General features: G+C 35.6%; 1 protein-coding gene across 1 annotated transcript; it reads left to right on the top strand.

Annotated features, from left to right (window-relative positions):
• The first annotated feature begins 757 nt into the window (after window positions 1-757).
• On the top strand, window positions 758-13,991 carry LOC110376698 (probable cytochrome P450 301a1, mitochondrial). The gene is made up of 8 exons (XM_021335268.3): window positions 758-1,312; window positions 10,240-10,433; window positions 11,198-11,399; window positions 11,550-11,712; window positions 12,096-12,265; window positions 12,585-12,663; window positions 12,897-13,094; window positions 13,489-13,991. The coding sequence occupies exons 1-8, from the start codon at window positions 837-839 to the stop codon at window positions 13,594-13,596; spliced, it is 1,590 nt and encodes a 529-aa protein (XP_021190943.3). The 5' UTR covers window positions 758-836; the 3' UTR covers window positions 13,597-13,991.
• Window positions 13,992-18,954: the final 4,963 nt, after the last annotated feature.

The raw sequence follows: 18,954 nt of genomic DNA, 5'->3' as shown, positions 1-18,954 counted from the left end.
ATTAAGGAAGTGGCCCCTTATTTCAAATCGGGTAGTCACCCGTTATGCCCCTACCCGTTTTGCCCAAAAGAACGTTTTAAATTTCAACTACCCTAACCTTCAAATAGTAAAAAGGAGACCACTAAGTATTTACAATTAATAAGCATATACCTAACATGCAAAATGATAATACAAAACTACGAAAACCGTATCTTGCACCATATTTGAGTAGTCAGCACTAGCATAATCCGTTTTTTTTTAGTAAATTTAGCAAAAAACTTTTTTTACATCTTACCCCGAAAACGCTTGCTCTAGGCGCGCGAGCCAACTGACCGTGATCGGCAGGGGGGTAGTGCACCGCTCTACACTCACAGGTTCACACTAAGACCTATAATATACGAATGGCAAAGCCTACCCGTTTTAGGAGGGGTACCCGTTTTAGGAACATCTCCCCTACCTTTAGTTTTAAACTTACCTTTAGGTAGGTAGGTACCTAGACAGCGTCCTGAAAAAAAAGGTATAGGATCTCAGTATAATTGTATAGTCTCTAGCCACAAAATAATAAATAAATAATAATTTCTAAACATACTGCAATAGGCATTTCTAACTTCTTTGGGCATGTTAATTTTAATTTAAAAAAAAACATGAAGTATAACAAGCTTAAAAATAAAATCTATTAAAGAAGAGAATGCACCAACCACAGAAAAAAATGCATTAATCAACATGCCCTCAGAAAGAGAACGGCTGTTAATTGCCGTCCATGACTGCAATGTCAGAAACTGCGTCGACTCCCGCGCAACGGTACACCCTGGGATCTCGATCGCGCGCGCGCAGTCGTCGTTGCGGCCTTAACCGCCATGGGTCGTTCTCTCCGCACGTTCGCGGCCTACACACAACCGTTCACAGTGAAAAATGCCCGACACGCAACAACTGGGTGCCCGTTCTCAAAACGTCAGCGTTCCCAAATAGCCCCAACAGCGGAATTGAGTGAGGAAATTTTCTCCAATGCGAAGCCTTACTCTGAAGTTCCTGGACCGAAGCCTATTCCTATACTTGGGAATACGTGGCGTATGGTGCCTATTATTGGTCAGTTCGACATTTCTGAGTTTGCGAAAGTGACCCAACATTTTCTGGATAGGTACGGGAGGATCGTACGTCTTGGTGGTTTGATCGGAAGACCAGATTTGTTGTTTGTGTACGATGCGGATGAGATAGAGCGGATATATAGACGGGAAGGGCCGACACCGTTCCGGCCTTCGATGCCCTGTCTCGTCAAATACAAGTCTGAAGTCAGGAAGGATTTCTTCGGAGAATTGCCTGGTGTTGTTGGAGTGTGAGTAAAATAATTTATATCTTAAGCTTTGAGGCTCCTAAATGTATAATTAAATCAAGTGTCAATTTGACCTACTTTCAGTTTGGCTAATTTTATGTCGCATTCGTAAGTAGATTGAGATTAGATGTGCAATAAGATCTAAAGCCTGTATGTCGTTTGAGTCATATAATAATTGATAAAAAAATATAAGATTAAAAACTTTATAAATACCATAATAGTGCGCCAAATGCGGTTGAACTTAAAAGAACCTCGAATTAATGAAACCATAGTCGGAGTTCCGTTAACAAACGGAATGTAGAGAACTTTCACTTTGCAAAAACGTAGCACGATAAAAACCATTAACTATTTTTAATGAAATTTCATTACAAAAGAGTAGACTAGTAATATAGAAATTAACGCTAGTGTTCATTAGTAAATTATTTTAATGTGAAGAAATAAAATGTGTTACAAAACTTCGACAAGGTTGTAGTGATCAAAATTCAAGGTATAAATCCGTTTGGCAATCATAATCATCTGTTAAGCTTTTGTAATATTCTACACAAAATACAGCATTAGGTATAATGTGTTGTAACATAATTTGCTGTGGGATAAAAGATCAAGTCTTTGTGACAGAAACTATTGTTTGCGAAATAGAGTAAATATGTACGATATGGAAGTTCCTCTTTCGTAGTTTAAAAGCTCTCTAGCTTGGCATCCTGTAGAGGTAAATATTCATCGTTACCATTATTAGTCTCCGTAAGCTAAATGCCAAGATAATATGTGATGTATTTTTCCTAATAGTTCTCTAGTCTAGCTGTTTAAATATCTAAAAAGTAGGACAGACCCTTCCTTCTCCGTGTGAGAGCCTGTGCCAAGCAGTGGGACGATAAAAAGGCTGTAACAGTATCAGGACAGACCCTTTCAAAAGGCGTCTTAACCACCGATGTTCATTCTAGTACTCCTATTACGAGTATTATGACCCCTTTAATCATACTCTAATCACGATTCAGAACCGAGTGATCCCCAAATCTATGATTACCAGATATTTGTTGCATCTCATATCATATCCCAAACTACTAAATATCATAACCCAGACCTTCTCTGCAGTTTATGGAAACAATGACATTAACCTTTTATAGCTTAACCTTAACTGATTCTAAATCTGCACCAACTTTTACACACTTTGCATATATTCTAATGACGTCCATAGAGCTCTGAGACAGTCGTAAACTATTCAAATTAAAATTAGTTACAACCGAAGATGCAGTAATGTATGAACAAGAACATTAAGTACTGAATAAAGATTTATCTTGAATAGCTAAATGATTATGATTAACAATTACCGCGATCCTTGTGCTCGTTTTAACAAAGATTTGAATATCGAACTCACGAGAGGAATGGAATTAAACGGTTGTTTAATTGATTAACGTTACTTTGACTGGCGAAGATTAAGTTCTATACGAGTATCTACAGGTATATATTATGAATCTTCAAGCAATTCATCATTGCTCTTAAGTTTAAGTTGGCTTTTAGTAGATTATCTACAAAGGTACCTACTATTCTATTGTTTGCAATTCTCAGAGGATATCCGTCGCTTAACAAATCGGTTCATATAGGATAAACTGTGTGAACGTCAGTGTATTGAACAAAGTGGATGGATTTGCATAACAATCAAAATAATACTTATAAATCTTACATAATATAGGTACAGAGTGTGTAGAACTTCTCTGTTATTAAAGTTAGACAGAAATAAGTCAAATAAAGTGTAGGTACATAAATACATAAATGATACATACATAAGCAAGCCTAAATAAAAGTTTTTGGCAAATCTCATATCTGATTAGACAGCATAGCTACGTTAGTGTTAAATATTTTATTAAATCAATAAAATCCACGGCATTGTTCTTCACGAAGAACAAATATACTAGACTGAATAATATTGTACAAGACTATTAGCTTTACTTTAGATTTGTTTAACATGCGTACGCGCATAGTGCGTGACTCCCTTAGATATGTTTGTGCTTAAGTGCGAATGTCATTTAAGGACCACTTAGATGTCATTCATCCTTGGATTACTTTATAATGTTACTTGTTGTGTCACACATTAGCCCATTGTATCTTCCTTGTCACCTATATTATAAGCAAACAGCTTCAAAAGCTGTAGATTTTACAAATTTCTACATTTGTGTCAGAATTAGTAGACACAGGCTCAAAAGCAAGCATTTCTCAAAAAAATACTTAACATTCATTCATGATGACAATTTCGAAATTAAATGTTTTTGCTAATTACGGTCATAGGGTCATACTCATTTAAATATTGACCCTAACTTCGCTGTTACTCAAATTACCAAACTTTTTGGGGGTTACATCATTTTAGTGTACTTGCATCATTTTTCATAGGAGTTTCCAGCACTGTACGGTTTTCTATCTAATTTGTATTGTACATATTATTCATGATAAGGATTTTTGGATCGAAACTGTCTAGTCATTCGTTTTCTGCAAGTCAAAGTCTAAGGTTAAACTATAGGCCTTCATCATCCTTCACCTCAGTATGATAACAATTGACATATTTAGATGCATGATAATTCGCACTTCTTTATTTTTGGCCAATATTGTTTTTTTTTATATAATATACTATTAAGTAGGTATAATATACAATTAAGTAGGTGGTAATAACTTCTCTATTATTTTCATCGTTTACTTACCTGATTTACAAACTTGTGTTTGATTAACAATTAAATGAAGAGTCCATTGGATGTTAAATTAGGACATAGTCTTCCTGTATTCTATGGGATATAGCTTATAATTTTCTTTGACTAATTATATCATCGTCATCACATCCTCTTTCCCGTATGCCATAATATGCATACTATGAATAAGATTTACAGCTACAAAACCACTTACATCGTCAGGAAATACCCATAAGCAGGACAATTACTTCATTACAATTTTCAATGTCACTCTCATTACTATTTCTCCAAATAGACAATACGTACAATTTACTAACAGTTCACACGTCAAACAGTATTGACAACATTATTTAGCACAATCATGTATATTGGTTCAGTTATTAGCACTATTCCACGGAGGTCGCATGTTAGATAACTATATCTTAGAATATTATGCTCAGTCATTCTGATATTTTTGAACTTTAAGACCCTGAATGGACCCTCTTCTTTCAAGGTTGTTGTTTTAATTCAAAATGCCACAGTTGCATGCAACCGGTTTTTGAGTGGCTTCGAAAGCTGTTCTGCGCTTAAGGCTTCTTATAAGGTTTTTATACAAGCTACTTTACCGGTACGGTTATATTCTCATATTGAATGGATGCCGTTGGATTTTTTGTGGTGTCTGGTTTTAATGTCCTGTTGCAGGTGAAAGTTTGTTGTCGTTCCGTTAGGTTTTTGTTAGATTGGATACAGTTGTGTTATTATTTCGACTTCTTTCTTTAACATTTGTTAAAGGTAACTTTTCTCATATCAATATTAACTATTGGGAAGTTAAGTTATAAATCCATACACGTCAACGATACGGTTATGTTGTGATAAAAATCTTGCTGATTTCGTAGGCTATCCGTCGAGTTCGAAGTACACTTCAAAGGACAAAACTGTCTAGCTTTATTTTTTTTCATATATTTTTATTCGCACACATATTAAGAGTACATGATGATGATTGTAGAAGTGGTACACAGTGATACTTGGCCCACTTGGGAAGCAGGGCGAGGCGAAAGCCGCCTGCGCAGCGTGACGTGACGAGCACGGTAATGACACATGCCCAAAACGGACAGAGAAATTATCTCTCAACCTGTGTTAGTTTGATGACGAAAGAATAATAGTACTAATAGACCTGCTGCACAAGAAAATCCTCAGGGTTACAAAAAATTCCATATTAGGTACCTACTAGTGGAACTCAATTTGAAAGTGTTTCTTAGGCCAATGGTCTTGAAATAATTCCCACAATAAGTGTAGCAGACACTCAACACCGCTTATTGTATCATCAACAATTACCAAAAAATGCGTAACGTAAAACTTAAACAGACTACGCAAACATTGGAGACAATACTAAAGGTACAAAAACAAATATGATATTTACAAGACAAATATTTGTGTTTACAAAACCCTCAACAAAGCGAAACATAAATTAATAAGATGTCTTCAGAAGCCACACAGTTTACCAGCTACGTTATAAACTACACAGTTTAATATCCTAGTTGAATGCAACGACATACCTACGAAATAATTATACGTTTCGACACAACCTTCCATGTTTTGATCGTCAACGAAGATGCATCTGTTAATTGCAGATTCGAGGCTAATCTTAATTTAACGTGGATGCACGAACATGGTTGGGTAAGTAGCCTTATCAAAGGCAATTAGATAATGATCACAATTACCGTGGATAGTTATTAAATAAGCTTTCTATAGTCTAGCATTACTTGATCAGGCTTGTAAAATATTTCGAAACACTCTACTTCTTCTGATTTGTTTAATTTCTTCAATGTGACGAAACATATTCGTACTCGGAGTTTCTATTCTACATTAAAAACCTTGGATTTTCATGACCTCCCCCCAAAAAGGAGGAAACTCTCAATTCGCTTGTGGTTTTTCGCCTTTGTGTTAATTTTGCTTCATTTCTCGGATCCGTGTCAATCAGTCAGTTCCTATGGTTTAAAGTTTGAATAGGCTCTCGTCATCAGTAATGGGTTTTTACTGGCTGACTTAATAATTATTATTTATGTTTCTCATTATGTCATAAAGGCTGCCATTATTTACATTGTGTCATACTTACACCTACCTTACATCTGTACCTTACCTACCTTATATCCCTACCTTTAACAGACTGTCTGGTATTTATTATTACTTATCTATCTTCTATCATAATTCATCTTCCGACATCTAAAATACTGATTAGGTTTATATCTATAAATTATGTATTTAATCATTGCGAATAGACAAATCATACGAGATTCTCTAGGTAAAGAGTGAGAAACGTTCTATTTTATTAATAGCTCTGCAGTTGTTGTAAGAAATACAACTTTTAAAGATGGCCTTGCAAATGATTGCATTTACATGAACGTAGTATCAAAAGTGACAAAAGTAAACGAAACTTGGTATAATACATTAAGCTGCTGCAGACTTAATAACAAGAACGAAGGACAACTTCCATTCGTAAATGAAAGGCAACAGATATTATCAAAAGCTTAATTAAACAAACAGGTAAAAATAAATCAGGAAGCTCTAAAGTTAAAGGACAAGATTATGTATGCAGTACATAGTATAAGCCATTATGTTAGCATCTTGAAACTAACTGCGATTGTTACACATCTGGTTCTGCATATTGATGTAACTATGATCATGATGGTACTTCGGGTACTGTAGATAAGTGGGTGGGAGAGGGCTCTATTGTGTTACCTAACTTTTTTGTGCATAATTTAAAGTGCATTTTTCGTCATTCTACATTTTTCGTCCTAATCATCATTTGTTCGAATGATAACTTACCCGAGCTTTCCTTCACATACCTAATAATTATGTCCTAAACCCGTTTATCATTCAATAATATACAAAAGACATAAAACTGTTTCCAGTTGTTAATTCTGTATTGCATGTAGTATACAAGCAAGCAAGCGACTGACGAATTAAGCAAAATAATGTGAAATTCTTGTTTTACTAAATTATCAACTGATCAGTATCTAACTTAATCTTTTAATTTTACGTATGTGAGGTATATTCTGAATAGAAATCAGATGCAACCCGAGCTCCTATTATGGATCTAATTTGCTCAAGATGTTGTGAAACTAAATATCTATCTCGGTTAGTGCTAGAGAGGCGGACCGGTTTCAACACATAAAGTTGTCAAGAAATACTTAGCTTCAGACTTTAAGTATAAAACGTTTGCGTAAAACGTTTTTGCAGTAAGTACTAAGAGCCATTAAGGATCTGCTTAAGGAGCTGTGATTTCGTAAGCTTTAACGTTTTCCATTGAACCTATAGACAAAATGGTTGAGTTCAGGTGTACCTTTCATCCTGTTATTTTTGAAGCTTTGACTTTTCAAACCTGGAAGAGGAACCCTGAATGTCGAGAGAAACCACTAGACCAACAGCAATCAAGACCCTAAATTTTTATTGAAATGTTCATTTTTCCTCAATTTTTGCCTTCAAGGACTTCTCCAAAAGTTGAAAAAGGCCACTGCCCCCAAACATCGGCCTATTTGATTAATATTTTTTAAGTCAATTCACGACTCACCTATGTTTGCTGTTAAAATACTCGTATTTCGCTAATTAGGCATAAGGAATTTGTGAAGTGAGAATTCCGAAGACAGTCGTAAATCGCAATTTATTTTAGCGGATCTTGAAGTGTCAATAGCTTGAGTTGGACAAACAGACAAACATCCTCGGTATAATGCTGTGGACACACTTCATGTCTCAATAATGTAGTGCTTGTTATACACCACTTACGTTTTTAATGATTCATTGCAGTCAAATAAAAATAATCGTAAAAAAGATTTATATATTTTTGTGTGATTATCTGTGTTCCTTATTTAAATCGGTTTAGTAGTTAAGTTCAAACTTGTCGCGACAGAAACATTTCACATTTATAAAATAAGAGAAGGAGAGAAAATTATAAGACAAAATTTTAATTATAAGCGCTAATTAGCTTCTGACAAACAGCATTGATTTATTAGATCACCTGCAATTTTCATGTGCGAATTTTTTCGACGCTATTCTAGCTTATGAGAATTGGATTACCATTCGTGTTACAAATTTCACACCGACGCTGATGACGTTTTTTAATCTTTCATTATAAGTAGTGGCATAAAATTACAGAGATTTCTCATTTTCACTGCAGATTAAAATGTGAATGAACTCACCACGTTTACTAAGATGAATGCAAACAGTTGCAATAAAGTACTTCATATCTACACATAGCAAAAATGACTTGATGCAACGCCGGTTCCTCCTAGCATGTTCCGCAAACGAGAGAAAGTTAAATCTGTTTGGATTTCATAGAGTTTGTTGACTTATTTGCTTATAGCGCCTTAGTTTCGATTTCAAACTGGCCCTAATGGGCCTTCGCTAAACGTTGTCAAAAATATCGCTCATGATTGTATTTTTTTGGTACAAATTACCATAGAGATTACTTTTCTTCTTTTAAAATCAGAGATGACATCTAAAAGCACCAAAGTTAATACTATATTTAGCATATCCACAAAAGCGGTGGTAAACGCATAAATGAATATTATCGATGATAACAAAAAAACAATGGATACCTAATCAAATTAATTCACTTCACAATCATTTCACTGAACGCAGTTTAACCATTGAAACTTTTACAAGAAGGAAAAAAAAATAAGTCTAAACATGTCCATTACAAAACCACACACGCTATTAAACGTGTTATGAATGAAAATTCAGCAATACCCATTGACGCATCTCTAAAAACTAAAATAGGCATTGTGTATGCAAATGGAGCGATGGATGTTCCAATAGTAGCCAAGTTGTACGAAGAGATGGCGTGTCGTGATCACGCGCCGCATATTCTCACGCATTTGCTTCGTATCACATTTTTATTCTTCAGACGATTTCTTCGCAGCTATGCTGTCATTTCCTCCTCATTGTTGGCGTAGTTTGTTAAGAATTCATATTGTAAATGTTTATAGTTTTCCATTAAATTTTATGTACAGGGTAAAGAAATGTTTAGCTTTATCGTTAGCATCTTTTGTTAACGCGTTTGCGGTTGTGCTTTTCAATCTATTATTGCTTGCGGCTCGTTAATCAATATGGAATTTTCTCAGTATAATTGATATATTTTTTTAACTCCTATGCATATATCCATCCTATTGGTTAATAATGATCCAGAATTTACTATATTAATCTCTATAGGTCTTTTATCTCATCTAGGTTGACTGCTTTTAAGAAGGTTTCACAGATCTTTAAAAGAAAGTATTTAGATAGATAGGTTTGAGACTATACCCCAAGAACTGCTCAGTTTAAAAATATAGTTGCATTCAAACTATGTGCTCAGCGTCATCAACATTCAATGGGCACAAAAAATGATACACAAGTTGCAGCAGTGCATAAAGAGTTAGGCTGTTAGTACATCAATCATTAGCATTTTCCTGGCGATGGACTTGCGACATGGAATAAACGAAACGATACTAGTTGCACTTGCCAAGTTAGCGCCACTTGGCATTGGCTGAACATTAACTGTTAGGAGACATGATTTGCATAAAACGTAATCGATCCTTAAAGCATTCGAATGATTAGTAAAATTACCCGTTTGGTAGCGGTAAGATGTCTGATAATGTTGTAGATCTGTGCTGCTTTATCGTGATTTCACACTCGATTCAACCAATTGTTCCAACACTTCTTCTTCTTCTTAGCGTTTATTCCCGTCTTGTGACGGTGTCCGCTTTCCTTATCTTCTTCTTCCACTTCGCTCTATCCTGAACATTGCTCCAACACTATCAACTGCAATTTTTTTTTGTAAAAGTTTCTTAAAGTTCAGTCCTTACTTTCTCAAATGTTTTACATTTTAATAACTGAAAGTGTAAAGGCAGATAGGACGATAAAAGTGGTCACTATTGTTCTTGGTCGCTATAAAGTTTATTCATGTATTGATTTTTTATTATAGCTACTGTCAATAGCTTTATTGGTGTTATTTCTCTTCGTATGGTTTCACCGTCTTTGATGTACATAGTTTCTTTTATTTTACTGCCTTTGTTGTTTTGTTGTAGATGCAACTGTTGAATTTCTTCCAAAGTTAGGTTTTTGTGTCGTGAGAGCTTTGAATTTGCATCTTTTATAGTCTTCGACAGTGTGTGCATCTCTATTGAACTACCTTCTTTCATGTTCCTATCTATTATTAGGTGAAAGAAAAAAATGCCTCTTTAATATTTTTATTTAAGAACACATATATTTAGATGAGAAAAACTTGGAATTTTATTATTCCAGGCACGGAGAGCAATGGCGTCGTTTTCGCTCGAAGGTCCAGCGGCCGATCCTGCAACCTCAGACGGTGAAGAAGTACGTGGCCCCCATAGAACTGGTGACCGAAGACTTCATCAAATACATGGAAAATGCTCGCGATGCGAATGGAGACCTGCCTCATGAGTTCGATAATGATATCCATCGGTGGTCGCTTGAATGTGAGTATAGGTAGTTTTTGATTTTGTATCACTAGCAGTTCCCCGCGGTTTTATCTGCATCTCGAAAGAACTATTTCCCGCCCGGGGATAAAAAGTATCCTATGTCCTTTCTGAGACCCTAACGATATCCATTTTTTTACCTTTCGCATTATAATAGTAGTAAGGATTACTCAGCCTGCGTCATTGTCCCCATCCCTAATTTCACGTATATCGATAAAACCTTTACGCGATAAATGGGATATTTAGAAACTAAATAAGATAATCTTTAGTATATCATGTTATTCGTGTTCTAGCTGCACTTAAATCTTAGCAGACTTCCATTAATCATGCACTAGTAACATATTGCTCAGTCGTGCACGACACACGAGCTGCTAATCTGACTTATGTAGCTGTTATTTATAATACTTCGTTGATTTATGAGACTATAATAATAAATCATTATGATTTTTCATTGAAAGATCGTCAATTTCATAACCTGATCATCCATAGCAAGAAAAGGGACCAACATAAGGACCTTATTATAAAGCGTGTTCCTTATTATAAAGCGAGGACCTTATTTTAAACTTGCTGGCTTTAAAAAAGGCTTGAACCATGAAGTTTGTTAAAGTTCATGGTTTTGAACTAAACCACATTTTATAACAGGGTGGTAGAAAAATCGTTATTCCCTAACAATTGAGGCAAGACAATAACAAAGTAAATGCGCAGCCATCTATTACAATAATCATGAACACTAACTAACAGCGCCATCTATTATCATTCCTCAGGTATCGGCCGCGTGGCTCTCGACACCAGGCTTGGCTGTCTATCATCAGACCTGACCAGCAACTCGGAACCTCAACGTATAATCGACGCAGCGAAGTTCGCTCTCAGAAACGTCGCAGTTTTGGAACTTAAAGCGCCTTACTGGAGATATGTACCGACCCCCTTGTGGACTAAATACGTTAACAACATGAATTTCTTCGTCGAGTAAGTTCTAGATTTCCTTAAAAAATCTTTATTTTAGCAAGGCCTTTAGCATGTCTCTTGTGGCAAACAAAATGTTGGCTTAAATACGCTCATTTTTTAAATTTGATTTTATAAATAAGTAGTCTTAATATTATCGACTTACATTTTCAGGCTTTGCAGCAAATACATAAACGAAGCTCTTGAACGGCTAAAGACCAAAAAAGTAACTTCAGAGAATGACCTGTCTCTTCTCGAGCGAGTCCTCAGGAGTGAAGGGGATCCTAAGATCGCTACTGTTATGGCTCTGGATCTTATCTTAGTTGGTATTGACACGGTAAGGATACTTCTTAACAATTCCACAAATCTTAAGTAAAAGCTTAGGAACTTTAGTACTTAGCAATCAAATATTGATGTCCAGGGGAACTACCTACTGCACGTACCCAGATAAAATATAATCTATGTATGTTACTTGGAAATAGTGTAGCTTTCTAACAGGGAAAGAATTTCACTGTGAAATCAAATCGGTGCAGTAGTTTCGTAGCCTTTAGGGTGTACAAATAAACAAACAACAAATGTGCCCTCTTTATTTTTTAAGTAACAGATAACTCAAATTCTGAAATTGAAGATTACATCGGACACATTATCTTAAGTCTTATTAGATCTTCAGTCTTAATAGTAACAACCAGCTGTAAAGAAAATATTTTATTTCTCCCCTAGATATCAATGGCAGTATGCTCCATCCTGTACCAGGCGGCTACAAGGCTCAAGCAGCAGGAGAAGATGGCTGAAGAGATCAGGAGAGTCTTCCCTGATCCAAGCAAACCAATAAACTATGCTGACTTGGACAAATTGCATTATACCAAGGCTTTTGTTAGAGAAGTGTTCAGGTAACGTATACTCCTAGATTTTGAAGGGTTATTGCTAAAATGATGTCATCATCATGTCCCGAGCCTTTTCACAACTATGTTGGGGTCGGCTTCCAGTCTAACCTAATGTAGTACCAGTGTTTTCCAAGTAGCGACTGCCTATCTGGCCTTCCCAACCCAACTATCCGGGGAACCCAATACCATTAGTAAGAATGGCTTCTGACTACCCGTAACGACTGCCTAAGGAGTTCAAATGACAGCAGTTTGCGAAAACGTTGTCAGAGGATATTGTATTCTATTTGTGGTACGATAAGTAACAATTTTGTTTGTCTTTTTCCAGAATGTATTCTACAGTTATTGGTAACGGTAGAACGCTTCAAGAAGACGATGTTATTTGTGGTTATCACATTCCCAAAGGTGTAAGTACTTTTTTTTCTTCTCTGTCTTACCGAAACCTTTAGAATACCTTCCAGTGTCATATATACCTAATTTAATTGATTTGTGCTCATCAAACTTTTACGCGAAATTATTTAATACTTCTTTTACTTAAGCCCACCATGTTCCTTCTTCATCTCTTTATGTACCAGGCCCGTAATAACTCTTTCGAACAATTCCTTCCATATACATTTTTCCTCATCTTCTTTGTCTTCAGGTTCAAGTGGTATTCCCCACAATCGTGACGGGTAACATGTCGCAATTCGTCTCCGACCCTGAGGAGTTCAAGCCGGAGCGATGGCTGGAGAGCGATGGTCGTCTTCATCCCTTCGCTTCTCTCCCTTACGGCTTCGGAGCCAGGATCTGTTTGGGCCGAAGATTTGCTGACTTGGAAATTCAAATTCTTCTAGCTAAGGTACCTAAAGGCTGATATGGTGCTCGATAATTTTTAAGTTAGTGACTTATTAAATGGTTTGCCTGAAAAATAACATGAATAAGAAGGGAATGAGGTCATGACGTGTGACAGGGAAGAATGGAAGCCGATATTGCGCCGAGGGCAAGAAGACGAAGACGTTACTTATGATGACACCAACTTATACACGGGGGAAGAAATAGCTGACGTTAATGAAGGTTACCAAGAACAGACTTTTGGTTGAATTTTCCCGAATTCCGAAGGTACATAAAATGCCCTGACTGACACGAGCAAGATCGAATTTCTACCATATTCTAGGCAAATTAGTAAAAGTCTAATTTTATGCAGCAATTCTGTCTTTTTAAATAATAATATTGTATTGTTTTTTCTTTCACAGCTAATCCGCCGGTATCGTCTGGAATATCACCACGAGCCACTCGAGTACGCTGTCACCTTCATGTACGCGCCTGACGGACCTTTGCGTCTGCGCATGATTGAACGATAGACCTCTAATAATATATTAATTAACAAACTGATGATAAATATTTTTATTAAAAATAACTAAGGCCGGCAATACGCGGACCGATTGAAGCAGTCAGGGCCGACCGCCCGAATCAGTTGCAACTGCTCGAGCGATTCGTGTATGTGCGTCCATAGAACTCTGCAGTTCATTGTGCAGTCGACAGCTTGACTGCTTCAAGCGGTCCGTGTATAGCCGGTCTAAGTAGCCTTTCAAAAAAAAAGGTTGCAAAATTAAAAGTGTTATTTACTTAATTTGATTTATACATAGAGGTCTTGCGGTAAAATGATAGCTATAATAAAATTGTAAATTAAGCTTATTGTTATGTACCTAAAACATAATATTATTTAAGATGTAAATAAAATGTTTAATTATCTTTTGTTTTGATTTATTTAATAATATTTCTTCTACGCGAAATATACCAAGATACTTACACGCGAAATATACAAGTACACCAAGATTACTTCAATTCTTGCTTGAAAATTATCTCTGGAAGCCGCAAATTAACTTTCATTCCACTTCATTCATTCACCATACTAAAAAGTTTCAGTTATTAAATCTATATACATAGATACCAGTACTCTTTGTTCTCAAGATTCAATATTCTCATGCTCAATACAAAACAAAAAAGCATTCACACTCATTCTGCTCAAACTAGTTCTACTAAGAACTTCTTATCGATAATCGACACTAGCGTTACAACACTTTCTAATAAAACAAAGCTAGCTATATTGTAAGAGCAGAAAGTTATGCGGTTATGTTACCACAGTTTAATGTTACTGTAGGTACATAAATAACCTAATGGTTTAAAGTTTGTTACGGAGTTACGCCTACTATTTGCTCTTGGCACTTAACTGAGAAAACAATAGAACATCGTATTTGATTTTAACATATTCATAGGCGTTACTGAGTTGCGCTTAAAAGGAACATAACTCGAAAGTATGGTACAAGTCACTTACATTGATAAAACAATGGTACAATGTACTTACTTGTTTTATGTTAAAATGGTTTGCCATTTAGGTATGTAAATTGGAAAAAATATGTCGGTGCTTGAAAAGTCCAAAAGAAAGTTAGTTTCAATGGTTTCTTAAAGAGAACCTATGCTCATGTTCTTAAAAAAAATCTTTGTTAAGTGTGGATTTCCACAAGACTTCTGTTTCTCAACCGAATTTATTAGGCGCTTCAATTCAAGAAATTTAATTTGGTTAAATGAGCAGCTATGTTAGATTTTTATTACAACATGAGAAGAATCTTACTAAAGTTACCCAAAATGGCTCACATATTTAATGAGTAGGTAACTTAAGTCATTAGTAGTAACTATTTAAATATCACAAGCGGTACAACGGTAATACATTCCTTCTAAAAACTCTTAATGTCTTCACGAGCACAACCAAAGTACCTTCTTAAAGGTTTACCATTTTCCCTACAGTACCTTTTCTTATGGTATATTTCACAAAAGCTAAATCATTATTAACGTCATCAGCTGCAACCACAAAGTACCATGAAATAAAATTTAATGTAAGTACCATAAAAGTAAATGACACATACGTCTCGCTACCACATGTATTTGGCACATTCATGTGGTCTTACCTTATTTTTATTGAGGTATGTAGTTACTGCAGAATGTTGAAATGCTGATAGAGTAAGAAAATGGAAACTTAAACAGATGACAGTCAGTAAGATACAGAATTATCCATTTAAGATAGAGAAGAAATAATGACAATAAAGACTACGAGGTTTAAAATACTCTTCGATCATGGTAGAATCACATAAATAAAATTTGGTTAGGTATTTAGTAAGTCCACAGTTAGTAGTTCCCCAGAGGGTAGGTAGTACCTACAGGCTTTGGCTTACAAAGTGGACTTAAAATCTTTGCTCAATTAGTTGAAGTTCAAACTTTTGCCTTCTCTGTTTCCATTTCTAAGAAAAAACATCTTGAAACACGAGTTAATTTTGGTCCCTGAGGCACAACACGAAATTCCATAAACGGCATGTTAAAATTTCGAGGTCGTCCTTCTTGTTTGAGATGACCCAAAGCCACGTAGTTCTGTTTACCCTTCAATGTGTGGTGTCCATTGCTTGTTTTAGGAATATCTTTGGGACCACGCCCAGCTTGTATACATATGGGTACAAGTTTTAGGCGTTATGTAACTTACGTTTGATGACTTGCAAATATTTCGCTTTGCTTGAGGATGTGGGTTGTGACAAGGTTTGTCGTTTGTTTTGTAGTTTTGTAAGTGTTATAGTATTGGTCTTGGCATTGAGAAAATACTTGGGTTGGTAGTTTGCTTTTAAGGTGTAAAGACTTTCAAATTATCTATATCTACTCTATCCAGATGTAAATGTACCTGCATAGCTACATTAAATGTGATTGGCAACTTGTTTCGCTTTGATCACCATGTGAATCGGGACCGAACTCTAATGGAGCTTTCTGATTTTTCGCATCCAGTGATTTTTTGGTTCACCCAAAAACATGGTTTTCACCCAAAAACTTTGTTAAATCCTAAACTACCAGTTATTTACTTATTACCAAAGATTGTTTTGTTGCTGAAAGATTTTTCGGTAGGATGCAATGTATGTCACGAAAGTCGTCTTTGATCCTCGTGGCCCCTCTAAAAGGCAGAAGACGGCACAAACGCTGAGGTTTTTAGTGGGTGCAAGCCCCACATAACCTCACCGTCTCCCCGGGCGGTGTGTGTATGCGTCAGGCATTTTCCTCAGCCGAAACAAAAAAAAAAAAAAAAAGGATGCAATGTATGCAAATATGACGCGAAACAGAGCTTCTTGCTGGTATTTTCTCAAATGATGTAGGTAATTGGCCATCAACCAGTTCGAATTGCCGAGTTGTCTTTCATGACTTGCTGTTTTCTGAACAACGAAGAGAATTACGCAATTTTAAGAATTACCCCTCTGAGGTAATTTGTAAGGTCGTTTCGTTCTCAAAATTGCTCTTGGCTGACTGGTCAGAAGCTACTAGACTAATAGTGTAGCTTTCTAGTCGTCTAGAACTTATTATTACAAAATAGTGGAGAAAGTAGCAAAGGATATAAAAGTGTATCTTAAGCTACAATGTGATATACATAATTTGAAACTATGTAAGTACCTATATAATATATTTTTTGAAATTATGATTACTTCAGGCTCAAGCTATGTTAAGGTTCGCAAGGTTAAGGTTTCACACGGAAACAACTCTTTTAAAATAAATATAATTAGTTCAAACCAGGTGTAAAACTAACGGGTTTTGATCCTAACAGTAAATCTACTAGAAAATCGATACAGTCAAAAAACGGTTTTGAACTACTAATGAGTAGACTACATTTTTTGATTTCTAAAACTCGAAACAGATGCTGTTATCACTGGCCTATTAACCCATAAAAAACCGGTTATCAGTTTGTTTTGAAATTATTATCCGTTTTGATTTTGGATTTATCATGTCAATTAATAACGGTACTACCGTTAGTCCCACTCCTTAATTTTGGAATGCGAAATCGCGATTGAATAGTTATAATTTTTGTTCTACTTGCGGAGGAATTTTAGAATATTATGTTGGCCCGTTTTTTTTCCTAATGTTGTTTAAATTTCAGTGCCTCCGTTATCACTGTGGGAATTTTTACTGAATTTTACTGTAAAAGTAAAAAATAAATAAAAATAAAATAAAAAATAAAAATGTAAAAGTAAAAAACTGTAAAAGTTAAAGACTTTAAAGCCTGCACATTCACTGGGTATTAATTTCATTCTTTAAAATACTTGTAGTTTATTGTTTGTTATGCAAATCAAATCCTGTAAAAAAATAGTTATTTCAAAAGCACTTTTAGGTCTAAAAGAGTCTTATAAAATACTACGGTATTTCAATACTTCCGAATACCACAATCACTTCGTAACATAAGCATAATTGTATAAGTAAAGGTTCATTCACAGTTTTCCATTCATGAATGCGTACGATTGCACTTGGCCGTCGTATGGTGAGAAATAGAAAGTGCTCTACGGTACTGTTTGCTCAAATCATAACCGCGATGCTGTCAAGGTGAAATGAGAAACAATAGAATCGTATTTCTCTTATAACCGGTGTTTTCCGGAATCAATTGTTGGCAGTATCTTTTTTGTAATGTTATGATGGGTCTTTCTTATTGGTTTACGTAGGGGTAGGAATGTATCGATTTTCATGAGACTTTTCGGGTCCCTTATAAAACTACGTCTTGTACGGTTATATGTATAGGCAAGCACGCTCCATCTTCGACCACTTTGTCGGTTACCATCAGGTGAGACAGTGGTCAAACGCGAGCCTATAGACGATGAAAAAATGACAATAACCAAATTGATGTCGTTGGTCTTCCTCGAAATACCTTTAGTAGTTGTAATGTAGGTATTCTTTATTCGGTTATTTTGATTATGTGGTAAGTGACTACGTACATAGATCCATGGAAGTTTTCATGGGAAAATAGCCTTGCGTGTGGACATTTACCATTGATCAGACAGGATCAAAGTTCAGGACCAGGTACCTACAGATACTTATAAAGTAGAAAAATAATCATGTCATTCTATCGATACCTACCTACATATACAGAAAAGGCGATAATTTGAGTTCTCAACACATTCTTTGGAATTCCTTACGTGGGAAATGACAATCATATTTTTTACGTGTGTGTGCTTAATCATATTCGTGAATCATCTTAAGTATCAAATTCTTCTATCTTGAAAACAAAAGTCTTAATTTTATTTTACCTCATCTTTTAGAAAAGTTGGAAAAACTTAAGTAAAATGTGTAGATTTACTATCTGGGAAAAACATTAGTATGAGAAATATCTTTTGCACAGACTTTGCAAAGACTTAAGTAGGTATTTTTGCTGTTTCTTGCCGTGCTATCGACATCTGCATATTATACACTACAAGATCTTGACATACCAGTGTTGCAGACTTGGTAGGCACTAATTAATTTTCAAAAATACAATGTATCAAGCAAGCAGGTACTCAGTAGTAGGTCAATCGATACTTGTATGCACCTGTTTATGACGCAACAAATGACCACTCGGCTCATCTGCCCGCTTAACTACACAATTCAGGATGCGATGACGGAACAGAATGGCTCCACTATTTTTTGTACGTAAGTCGCTGTAATGATTGAGTCATGTAAGAGGAGAAATTTTGGACAATCAAAAGCCAGGTAATATTGTTTTTTCCAAGAGTTGATTACTGTGTGTCATGTAATGGAGGGAATAAGGAAAAAGTTAATAGTGACACCTGTTTTGACTTCTTGTTGATGTTCCATTTGCAAGAAATGCAGTACACATACACATGACACATCAAATTGTAGAAAAATTCGTTTAGAGATCTAGACTCTATTCT

This window comes from Helicoverpa armigera, chromosome 19, assembly GCF_030705265.1.
Source record: "Helicoverpa armigera isolate CAAS_96S chromosome 19, ASM3070526v1, whole genome shotgun sequence".
NCBI classification, from domain to species: Eukaryota; Metazoa; Arthropoda; class Insecta; order Lepidoptera; family Noctuidae; genus Helicoverpa; species Helicoverpa armigera.
The sequence above is the reverse complement of the archived record's forward strand: the minus strand, read 5'-3'. Positions and strand labels throughout refer to the sequence as shown.